General features: G+C 40.6%; 1 protein-coding gene across 5 annotated transcripts in view; it reads right to left on the reverse strand.

The window, feature by feature from the left end:
- Window positions 1-774: 774 nt before the first annotated feature.
- The window catches only part of DENND6A (DENN domain containing 6A), a 53,912-nt gene continuing 42,309 nt past the window's right edge, over window positions 775-12,377 (reverse strand). For 4 of the 5 annotated variants that reach the window (XM_030568917.1, XM_030568919.1, XM_030568920.1 and 1 more), the window contains 6 exons: window positions 10,504-10,593; window positions 9,347-9,400; window positions 9,148-9,257; window positions 4,940-5,042; window positions 3,979-4,053; window positions 775-2,818 (listed from right to left, as the gene is read on the reverse strand). In XM_030568917.1, the coding sequence (XP_030424777.1) occupies window positions 2,687-2,818; window positions 3,979-4,053; window positions 4,940-5,042; window positions 9,148-9,257; window positions 9,347-9,400; window positions 10,504-10,593 (564 nt within the window). In that variant the 3' untranslated portion in view covers window positions 775-2,686. Of the gene's footprint in view, window positions 2,819-3,965; window positions 4,054-4,939; window positions 5,043-9,147; window positions 9,258-9,346; window positions 9,401-10,503; window positions 10,594-12,377 lie in introns of all 5 variants that reach the window. The other variant, XM_030568918.1, reaches the window with a different exon arrangement.

Genomic DNA, 12,377 nt, shown 5'->3' on the forward strand with positions numbered 1-12,377 from the left:
TGTCCTTTAACAACTTTTAACTGTTTGCTGAGAGGTGGCTGTATTGGGTCATTCTTTTCTTTCCTGCTTGTTTTTCCAGACAGTCCTCTATTACACTAAAAGCAATACATTCATACCGGAAGCATCCCAGGAACCAGGCCAACATACAGTATTCATAAATTGTCACAGGAGAGCTCCATATCTGTCACTGATGCTTCTATTTATTAGCTTGCAGAAAGCCCAAGCAGATTGTCTCCTCAATTCCCCCAGGCATTTTCAAAGGGTGAAAAGTAGGCAGAAGCATCTGGCATCATCTCACCTTCCTTCTGTGAGGTCATTGCCCTTCTTTCCTGATCATTTTTCCCTCTCTCTTCCTCCTTAGGACTTCTTCCCTTGTCTGTCCTCCCCAAAATGTCTTGTCCCCCCACTCACTGTTATTTCACCACTTATTTCCTTATACTGCATCACCTTCCTTCCTCTCTCTGCTTCCCTTGTCTAGTGTTTTCCCCTTTCTTTCTCATCTACTCCACATCTCTCTGGAGTCTTCTCCCAGTCACATACCCTCACATTCTCCTTTGAGTCTAGTAGCGGCTACTGCTGTGTGTGCGTGGGGGGTGAGGGAGGAGGAGAGAAGGGGGTGTCTTCCCTGCTGCTGTAGTGAGACAAGTGATGAGGGTTCTGGCAGAGGGGCAAATAAGGACCAGTCTCTGTAGGCTGCTGAACAGTTTCAACAATTCCTCAGTGCAGGAGATAATTGGGACATTTGATTTGCTGAACAAGTAACCTAAATAAACATTCCAAAAGATGGACATTTATTTCCTTTTACAAAAATACATATTTTCAGTCAAGTGGTAATAGGCTGACACAACTGATGCCAGTTTACACAGTTCTAAGATATCATACAGTGCTTCAGTCAAATATTTAAAGATAATTTACCAGAGTAATGACCGCTTTTCAGTTTCAGGGTTAAAAATGCTAGTCATCAGCTGTGCAAAACAAATTGCATGTTAGAGATTAATTAATGCCATAGTGGTATAATTTAAATGACAGTCTTGATACAATTTGTTAAACTAACTTCTGATCATGAATGTTATATACACTGTAAAAGTATTAAAATACGTATTATCTTAAAAATAACAATGTGACAGTTTATACCTAAATAAGACTTTTTAGAAAGATACTATGAAACATTTATCATACAAAGGCATTTTTTTTCCATAGCAGGATTGCAACGTTACAAGACTTCTTATTCTACCCAAAGTATGTAAAGAAGAATCTTTTGATCATTGTGAACCACTTGTCATCTAAGAGTATAAAGTATGTACTGTATTTATTTGTACATCATGGCTTCATCTTATCCTGCTTGGAATGGATCCTCAAAGTCACTCTTTGCATGCAGAGCAAATGTGCACTTCTTATACCAGTCTTAGTTTTCTTGGATTAAGGTGATCTAGTGGCAACAAATTCTTGTTGCTTAATATAGAATGAAAAATGATTATTTATGCATGTTTACTGTATGCATGTATTTTAAGTAGCTTAACTGTGCTGCAACTCTTTCTGGATATAGTCTCAACAATCCCCAAGATTCCTTCAGTTGAAAATAATATAGTCTCCTCTCTCCTGCCCCATTTCCTCCTCCTAAAAAACAGTAACACAATCATTTCCTGGCAGGAGAGAGAAGCACACCTTAAGATTACTACTACAATGATCCTCAACTACAGTGGATTCTGTGCCAGCTAGCACTACTGACATCTATTACAGGATGAGCAACAGTAACATCAACCTTGGTATATTTAGTAAGCAACACTTTATATTTTGTGATGCAGACTATATATAGTTAAGATTAATGGAAACTTAAATCCTTAATTTCAGCAGTTCAGCTTTAAAATCATTTTAATTGTTCAATGATAAAAACACAACTAATCTAGGGTTAGCATTAAGGCCTGTGAAGACAATTACCCATTATCTGACTTTAAATGGACAAAGTTAAAGGAAAATATACCAGTTTCTCTTTCTTAGGATATATTTAACAGATGCCTTCTTTTCTGTACAGAGGCAGACGTAATATAATCGTTGAAGAAAAAAAAAAAGAGTAAAAAAGTAAAACAAGATTAATGGTCTATTTAATGCTTTCATTTGTCTCTGCTAATAGCAGTTCTATAAATCATAAAATTTTGATTTGCCAACACAATTCCTCAACTATTATGTACTTCATCCAAGTCACAATAGCATGGCAGTTAGTTTTTAACATCAGATTAAAAATATCTAAAGAAAGAAGGCATTAAAAATAATTAGATATTACCTTAAATGGGATAGTCTCTTTACAAAGCCAATGTGAATGTTGCTTCCCCCGAGTTAAAATTAATGTGCACAGCAGCACCAATTAAAAAAAAAAAATTCTGCAATGCCAGCATTGCATTGTGGTCCTGCATGTTTCATAATTTCATATACCCACAAGTTGTTAATAAGAGCACTTGGTTTTAAACATAATGAACACAGAAATTCTATAGTTCCATCAGTATTTAAGTGGAACCCCTGTAGGTTTCTATTTTAAAAGAAAAGCTAAAAATTGTTTTTCCACTATTACTACTGTCAATTACAAGTGTTAGTATACCATTCGCAGCTCCAGTCCATTGATCTCTGCCAGTCTCTTCTGTGAAGCTTTGGAATATGTTGTGTGTTTGCGGCATACAAATCCTAATACAAATCATGTTGTACCAGTTTTGAGCAGAATATCCTGTAAGTCATCTGGGAGTGCTAGTATAATTGTATCAATGTGCATCTGTAGCTTTTCCATAGTGTCAGGTTTCATGGGTAGATGTTCTCTGTCAGCCTGGAACTATAGGAAGCACAATTAAACACATTTTTCAATTAAAAAACTGCAAGTGAATTTAACGTTCATAAAAGAAATCAGACCAATGGATCTGAAGTCCTCCATCTAATGAACAGGTACGTGGACAGTGGGAATGCAAACTTCCCCTCATACCACCAGCTTATTTCAACCTTGATTTGGACAGACTTCCAGGAATCAAGGCAAGTTTGGTTTCCGGGTTCATTTAGGACTCAGTCTTGCTCCTATTGGAGTCAGTGGCAAAACACTCATTGGCTTCACTGGGAGCAGGACTGAGCCCTTAATTTTGACATCTCTACTTAGATTGCAAACATCAGTAAGTGTAACTGGGTGGCTTGTTCCTCAAGGTATGGAGGGCCTAGGGCTAGCCAATCCTGATTACTGAATGAGTCACAAGTGAGATCAGATGATTTTCCTATATAAGAGCAGCAGAAAGCCCAGGCCACTGCAGGGCGTGAGAAAGGCTACTGCTGGAAAGATGCTGACATCAGGAGAGTTTTGAGGCCAGAGACCAATGAGTTGGAAATAGGATTTCCCTGATTGGGTGTGGGCTTAGAGATCAGTGCCAGAAGGCTGAGCTCCAGCTTGGAAGAGATGGGACAACAGACTGGAACAGAAGAAGAGCTCTGGCTGTGACAGAAGATGCCAGAGCTAAGTATTAACTTTAGGGTTGTGGTGATGGATTGTATTTTGGGACCCTGAGGATTGTTTTGAACAGTTTCTATTATTAAACCAGCACTAGGCAGGGGTGATGTAAACCCAGAGAAAAGCCCGTGTGCAGTTATTTCAGGGGCCCTGAAGAGAGGAAAACAGAGGAAAGGTGCCGGAGAGCAACCTCTGGCCATGAGGGGGACACTCAGGAAGCCGTGGATCCAGTTAAAGTGAGTTTTGAGATGTCGGCTAGGCACAGGACTGAAACAATCAATTAAACCATCTAAGTGCTGTTCAGCCACCAGCCTTCTGGTTACTGCTGAACTGGGCCATCCACATTTGAATTAGTGACCTAGATGATCACCATCAATCTTCTGAGCTATCAAAGTCTTGTGAGGAACATTCAGTTCAATTTGAAGTGAATGTAAAACACACAAACACACTCACTCTACAATATGAAGTGACAAATTTCATCTGTACTTACTATAGTTACATACCAGTTTATTCTTTAGCTTTAAGACAAGATCCACTGTTTCTACTTCAGTATGTTTCTGACTCCAGAAAAGCAAGTCCTTTAAGGATAAAAATTCATAATGCTGAAATATTTACATACATAAAACACACAGTACTTTCAACAAAACCATTAATTTACTTTTGAAAAACTTCTAGTATATACCTCTACCCCGCTATAACGCGACCTGATATAACACGGGTTCGCATACAGCGTGGTAGCAGCGGGGCTCCGGCAGCGCTTTAAAGGGTCCGGGGCTCCAGCTGCTGCGGAGCCCAGGGCCCTTTAAAGCGCCACCAGAGCCCTGCTGCAGTCCTGCCGCCATTACGCCAGGGCTGCAGCAGCAGGGCTCGGGCAGCACTTTAAAGAGTCCGGGGCCCTTTAAATCAGCGCTGGAGCCCTGCCGCTGCTATCCGGGACTGCAGTAGCGGGGCTCCGCCGGTGATTTAAAGGGCCTGGGGCTCCCTGTGGCCGGAGCCCCAACTCTTTAAATCACTGCTGCAGCCCTGCCACCACTACCCCGATATAATGGCATTTCACCTATAACGCAGTAGGGATTTTTGGCTCCCTACGACTGTGTTATATTGGGATAGAGGTGTATTTAGAACATTACTGCAATATACTACTTCTCACTATTTATGCATTTGTCATTTTAAGACAAACACAGGCTGGTCAATTTTATTTTCCAGCTCTCCAGCATTAGCACACCCTTTAGATTCCAAATGCTGCAGAGATTTTTTTTTTTTAAAGTGTTTCAAACTGCAATTTAACTTTTTTTATTTTTATATTTTTAGTTGAAATAAAAAATCCTGACAAGTATCTCAATCTTTTTAATGATTACAGTTGACAGGTGGCGAGGAGAGAACACTTCTGAAACATGGAGCAAAGTTTTGATGTAAACATTTTTTTTATAAATCACTAAAAGAAAAAAATCATATTTTTCTTACTTCATTACAGAGCGCTTCTAAATGGAGGGCCTCCAACTTCTGTGTCATTTCCTTCCTCCGGGTCCTGAACCAGCCATTGAAGTTTGGAGATTTCAAGAAATGTCTTTAATAAAACAGTGCAAACAAATTTATATTTTAAATTACATTCTCAATTCAATTCTTTCTTTTTCCTCCATCATCCAGTCTCTTACACAACTTCACAAGATATAGTATAGTAGTTTTGTTGTGGGGAGGAGGTGGATATAAATATAAATTAGAAGGTTTTCATCTTTCAGAAAAATTATTAATTCTGCTTGGGAAGGAAAGTTATGTAGTGGAACACTGATTAAAAATGTCACTATTTCTGAAACAGGTTTCTGTGTCCCTTCAAAAAAACACCAAAAAGCCTTATGCACTGAAGTTCTTTTGAAGTCTTCAGGCATAGATGCTTGTATTTAAATGACTTGTCATTTTATTTGAAATGTTGATTATCAAAAACAATTTCATGTCCCCTGCCATTACGCTTTGGCGAAGTTTCCATTCTAATGAAAGGAAAGGTGATTGAGAACTGAAGAGTTTCATGACTATCGCTCTTGCTAGTTCTTCATGAGTTTAGGGGTTAATATAACACAGCTTCTTTGACCTTGGGATTCTTACTTCCCATATGGATAAGTATACGAGTACTATATAGCCATCTATTTCTGTTTATACAGATTATTCGTAAAGATTTATATTATGGTATCACCCAAGGACCAGGACCAGATTATGCTGGGTGCTGTGCAAACATATGTTAGAGACAAAACCTGTCCTGGAGGACTTCACAAAAGATAGAAAAATGGAGATAAAACATACAAACAAACATGGAGAAGGATTAACACAACTTGGTTAGTTCCTTTCTTTTTAAAATTAGGATAAAAAGGTACAGTGAGGACTGGCCAAGTCTAAACGTATGGGAGTAGGAAAAACATCTGCCTATCCATGATCAGCAAGCAGGGTTTTGGAGGCATCACAGCAGAGGTGAGTGTTAAGGGGGCATGTGAAAGAAGATAAAGGTATTAGTTGTAACAATTATAGTAGAGATTTAAAAAAAAAATTTATAAGGGGTGGCGTGGCAAAGATGCTTAAGGAAAAAGTTGTGAGATGGGCAGTAAAAGCTAAGAATTTTGGCAGAGTGAAGGCAGGGCTTGTCATAAACAGATAGTTAAGGGTTAATAGAACAGGAGTACTTCATGTCTCTTTTGCCTGTAAAGGGTTACAAGTTCAGTGAGCCTGGCTGTCACCTGACCAGAGGACCAATCAGGAGACAGGATACTTTCAAATCTTGAGGGAGGGAAGTTTTTGTGTGTGCTGTTAGTTTTTGATTGTTGTTCACTCTGGGGGCCCAGAGGGACCAGACGTGCAATCAGGTTTCTCTCCAAATCTCTTTGATACTGTCTCTTATATGTCCAGAATAGTGAGTACTAGGTAGCTAAGGCAAGGTAGGCTTATGTTTGTTTTATTTGCAAATGTGTATTTGGCTGGGAGGAGTTCAAATGTGTAGTTGGCTGAAAGGAGTTCAAATTTGTATTTTGCTGAAAGGATTTTAATTTGTACTTATATACTTAGGCTGGGAGGGTATTCCCAGTGTCTACAGCTAAAAGACCCTGTACCTATTCCATTTTAAATTTACAAAGATAATTTTTACTGTTTTTTCTTTCTTTTATTAAAAGCTTTTTCTTGTTTAAGAACGTGATTTTTTTTTTATTCTGGTGAGACCCCAGGGGACTGGGTCTGGATCCACCAGGGAATTGGTGGGGAGAAAGGAGGCAAGGGGGAGAGAAAGGTTAATTTTCTCTCTGTGTTAGGATTACTTTCTCTCTCAGGAAGAGTCTGGGAGAGGGAGAGAGAAGGAGGGGGGAAGGTGAATTTTCCTCTCTGTTTTAAGATTCAAGAAGTTTGAATCACAGTAATCTTCCAGGGTAACCCAGGGAGGGGAAGCCTGGGAGAGGCAACGGTGAGGGAAAGAGTTTACTTTCCTTGTGTTAAGATCCAGACGGACTGGGTCTTGGGGGTCCCCAGGCGGGTTTTGGGGGGGACCGGAGTGTACTAGGCACTGGAATTCCTGGTTGGTGGCAGCGCTACAAGTACTAAGCTGGTAATTAAGCTTAGAGGAATTCATGCTGGTACCCCATCTTTTGGACGCTAAGGTTCAGAGTGGGGAATTATACCATGACAGGGCTCAACGGTACAGTATGATACTAGGTCAGATAGGGTGAGGCTAAGTTGTGAAGAGCCTTACAGGGTCAAGACAAAAAGTAATGTCTTGGGGGACTAGAGCAAGAACTCAAAGAAAACTATGATGTGGTCAGGAACATAAGCCAGGAAGATGATCTTACCAATTGCATTTTGAAAGACAGAAGCATTTTTTAAAAAGAACCTATCATTGTACATAAGAACGGCCATACTGGGTCAACCCAAAGGTCCATCTAGCCCAGTATCCTGTCTTCCGACAGTGGCCAATGCCAGGTGCCCCAGAGGGAATGAACAGAACAGGTAATCATCAAGTGATCCATACCCTGTAAACTATTCCCAGCTTCTGGCAAACAGAGGATAGGGACACCATCCCCGCCGATCCTGGCTAACAGCCACTGATGGATTTATCCTCTGTGAGTTTATCTAGTTCTCTTTTGAACCCTGTTATAGTCTTGACCTTTACAACATCCTCTGGCAAGGAGTTCCACAGGTTGACTGTGCATTGTGTGAAAAATACTTACTTTGTTTTAAATCAACTGCCTATTAATTTCATTTGGTGACCGCTAGTTCTTGTGTTAGGAGGAGGAGTAAATAACACTTCCTTGTTAACTTTCTCTACACCAGTCATGATTTTATAGACCTCTATCATATCTCCCCTTAGTCGTCTCTTTTCCAAGCTGAAAAGTCCCAGTATTAATCTCTCCTCATATGGCAGCCATTCCATACCCCTAATCATTTTTGTTGCCCTTTTCTGAATCTTTTCCAATTCCAATATATCTTTTTTTGAGATGGGGTGACCACATCTGCATGCGGCATTCAATAGAGACATAGAGACAATATGATATTTTCTGTCTTATTATCTATCCCTTTCTTAATGATTCCCAACAGTCTCTTCACTTTTTTGACTGCTGTTACAAATTGAGTGGATGTTTTCAGAGAACTATCCACAATGACTCCAAGATCTCTTTCTTGAGTGGTAACAGCTAACTTAGTTCCCATCATTTTATACGTATAGTTGGAATTATGTTTTCCAATGTGCATTACTTAGCATTTATCAGCACTGAATTTCATCTGCCATTCTGTTGCCCAGTCACGAAGTTTTGTGAGATCCGTTTATAGCTCTTCACAGACTGCTTGGGACTTAACGGTCTTGAATAGTTTTGTATCATTTGAAAATTTTGCCACCTCACTGTTTATCCCTTTTTCCAGATCCTTTATGAATATGTCAAACAGAACTGGTCCCAGAACAGACCCCTGGGGGACACCACTATTTACCTCTCTCTATTCTGAAAACTGATCATTTATTTCTATCCTTTGTTTCCTATCTTTTAACCAGCTACCAATCCATGAGAGGAAGTTCCTTCTTACCCATGACAGCTTCCTTTGCTTAAGAGCCTTTGGTGAAGGACCTTGTCAAAAGCTTTCTGAAAATCCAAGTACACTATATCCACTGGATCCCCCTGTAGTATCAAAGCACTATGATGTATAAAAGATGGAGTGAAAGAGGTGCTTTACCCAGCACTCTTGCTGGCCATTCCATCAGGAAAACTGCATCTTAACTTCCCATTTGAGAAAGTACTACAATTACAGCTAAATAGATAGAAGAGATGTTCTGGGGATAAAATGAGTCCAGAATATAAGACTTACCAGGATGAAACTATGAGATCCCACATTCAGCTATTTAGAGCTCCCTACTGAAAAGCTTTTCTTCCCATTTATCCAGTAATTTTTTTAATACTAGAATATAGAGATCTATAATTGCACTGTCACATGAAAACCATTAACAGGTTACCCAGAGGGGCATATCTAAATGGATATTTAAAGTTTGCTAAACATTATGAATTTGTTTGATTAGACACCAACTATGTAAACAAATCCTTTTGCATAATATTGAGTTATAAGAACAATTAGATTTATCCCAAAAACAAAAAGGGCATGTAACATGTTAGGCATCACTGTATTTACATACAAATTGGGGTCTCATTTTAAAAAGTGACCTGTAAAGTCCTATCCAGTCTCCCTTTAATCCAGAGGTGAGCTGTGGTCCTGCTTTCTCAAGTGTTTTCATAAAGTCTTCTTGGCTGAATTGTCTCAGCTGTGGTGGACTCTACAAAAGAAACCAAGTTTTTGGCAGCTTAAGTATGAGTTTTCTTTAATCACAAACATTTTCAGCTCATTCAAGGATTATTTCCTTACCTTCCATGGAGATATGCTCTTTTGCAGGGGCATCAGGCTTGCCACATAACGTTCCTGAGAAGGAAGAAAAATAATTTAAGAAAAAAAAATCCTGATCTTGGAGCCACTGTATTTTTAATCAATTCGCAGTAATATGCGACTTGGTTGAAAAAGGCTGCATAGAACAGTCTTCTCAGCTATCATAACGAAGTATAATAATATACATTTATATAGCGCTTCTCATCACAAAGTGATTTATAAACTATGTATATTCAACACCACTGAAATCCAGTCAGCTCTGGGATTAAAGGAGACAACTAAGTAGTTGACAGCACGTTCAGTGTTAGGACAGAAAATTTATTCAAAGAATATGTGAAGAGTTAGAGGAAGTACTCAAAGTAAAAAACAAAACAAAACAAAAAACCCCCCCACTATGGAATCATTAGTGTCCATTTAGAACAGACAGGATCTCTATTGCTGAGGTCTCATCTGAAACACTACCTCACAGTACCTGCCTTTACGGATACACAGATAAATGTACCCTGCTGGGATCTGAACCTGTGGTTTCAGCAGGACCGGCGCTAGGGGTTTGAGCGCCTTAGGCGGACGGCAATTTCGCTGCCCCGCATGCTGGTCCCGCAGCTCCGCTGAAGCTGCCGCAGTAGTGCCTGCGGAGGGTCCGGTGCTCCGTGGCTCTGGTGGAGCTGCCGCAGTGATGCCTGTGGGCGGTCCACCGGAGCCACGCAAGCAGCCGACCATCCGCAGGCACCACTGTGGCAGCTCCACCGGAGCTGCAGAGCACAGGACCCTCCGCAGGCACCACTGCGGCAGCTCCACCGGAGCCGCCTGCCGCTCCCTCCGGCAAAATGGCGCCCACCATTTATTCTGGCGCCCTAGGCGATTGCCTAGGCTGCCTAAAAGGTAGCGCCGGCCCTGGGTTTCAGGGAGTTTAAAATGCTTCAAATCTGATGCTTAGACTACTAAACCACCATCATCATCTTCCTAGCACACCTGAGCAAATTAAAACTGAAGGACCAATTATATGTTTAAAAAATAAAATCACAAAGGTAGCCCAGAACTCTACTTATTTGAAAGAAATTATGACAATAGCTTTTATACTGAAGAAATACATTTTCATCAGAGGTGTTGGCCAACAAATATTACATATGTCATCTTACTAATGGAATGATGAAGCTTTGTGTCAGTTCCAAGAAGTAACGTCTAAGAATTACACTTTGGGCTTCTGCAGGACGTTTCTGTTGTACACCCTGTAAGAAGCAACCACAGTAATAATCTATTATTCCAACATATGACAAAAAGATGTCTTAATTACTAAACACTTAGAAGACACATCAAAGACCAGGTTCACACTCCACTGATGTACACCTATTTAAAACAGACTTAAGACACTGCTGTACAGAAATCACTAACACTATTAATTGTGTTGCATTTTAATAGTCTTAATATAGATTACAGTGATTTCTGTCTCTTTTTTATTATGTTTTTACATGACCTCTGTATTTCAAGTTCATCTAGGAAAGGAAACCGAAACACTAGGAGAAAAAAATATTCTGAGAATAACCATAAGCCAGTCAAAGCTAGGAAATTTTGAGTTGAGAAAACTCACACAAAAGAGATTTCTAGGCCAAAGAGGTTTGACAAAGCATGGACAGACTTTGGTTAATCATCTAAACTCTCTGGATTCTTATCCTAATTTTTTTAAATTCCATCATTTATTTATTTATTTATTTATTTAAGAAGCACAACTACAACTGCTGACAGGAAGACAAATGCTCCTAGAAGACAATGTTTGAATCAGCTCAGGCAGGGCAAAGACATAAAAATGTCCAAGTTCATATTTTCAGAGTTTTTTATTTTAGTCTCTGAAGCCTGGTCTACACTATGAGTTAATCTCAAATTTAGCAGCGTTAAACCGAATTAACCCTGCACCCGTCCACATAACAAAGCCCTTTATTTTGATATAAAGGGCTCTTAATATTGATATCGGTACTCCTCCCCGACGAGGGGAGTAGCGCTCAAATTGGCATTGCCATTTCGAATCAGGGTTAGTGTGGCCGCAATTCGATGGTACTGGCCTCCGGGAGCTATCCCACAGTGCACCATTGTGACCGCTCTGGACAGAAATCTGAACTCTGATGCACTGGCCAGGTAGACAGGAAAAGCCCCGCAAACTTTTGAATTTCATTTCCTGTTTGCCCAGCATGGAGAGCTGATCAGCACAGGTGACCAGGCAGTCCCAGAAACAAAAAAAAACTCCACCATGGACTGTATGGGAGTTACTGAATCTGATCTCTGTATGGAGAGATGAATCTGTTCTATCATCTGTTCTATCAGAACTCCGTTCCAATAGACGAAATGCCAAAACATTTGAAAAAATCTCCAAGGCCATGATGGACAGAGGCCATAACAGGGACTCAACACAGTGCTGCGTGAAACTAAGGAGCTGAGACAAGCGTACCAGAAAACCAAAGAATCAAATGGACGCTCACGGGGGAGGGGCGACTGATGACTGTAGCTATCCCACAGTTCCTGCACTCTCCGAAAACCATTTGAATTCTTGGCTGAGCTCCCAAAGCCTGAAGAGTCAAAAACATTGTTGCGGGTGGTTCAGGGTATATGTCATCAGCCCCCTCTCCCCCCCATGAAAGCAAAGGGAAAAAATAGTTTCTCACCTTTTTTCAATTTCACTATATCTACTGGATGCTGCTGGCAGGCATGGTGCTGCAGCGCTACATAGCAGCATCCCCTTCCCTTCCCTTGCGGACGGCAGACGGTACAGTAGCCCAGGAGGGGTAGGGGAGGAGGGAAGCAACGGATGGCGTTGTTGCAGGGGCACCCCCTAGAATGGCATGCAGCTCATCATTTCTGCGGGACGTCTGGGGCTCTGACCCAGAGCGGCCGTTTGCCTCTCTGGTTCTTTAGTAGGATTGCCTGATATTCTAGGCAGGACTGACTCTCCATTAGACAAAACTTAAAGAAAAGAATGACCTGGGGAGTCACTTCCATTTTTGTCCATGCGCCCCCGATCGAC

The sequence above is a fragment of the Gopherus evgoodei genome, chromosome 7, assembly GCF_007399415.2.
Source record: "Gopherus evgoodei ecotype Sinaloan lineage chromosome 7, rGopEvg1_v1.p, whole genome shotgun sequence".
Classification (NCBI taxonomy): domain Eukaryota; kingdom Metazoa; phylum Chordata; order Testudines; family Testudinidae; genus Gopherus; species Gopherus evgoodei.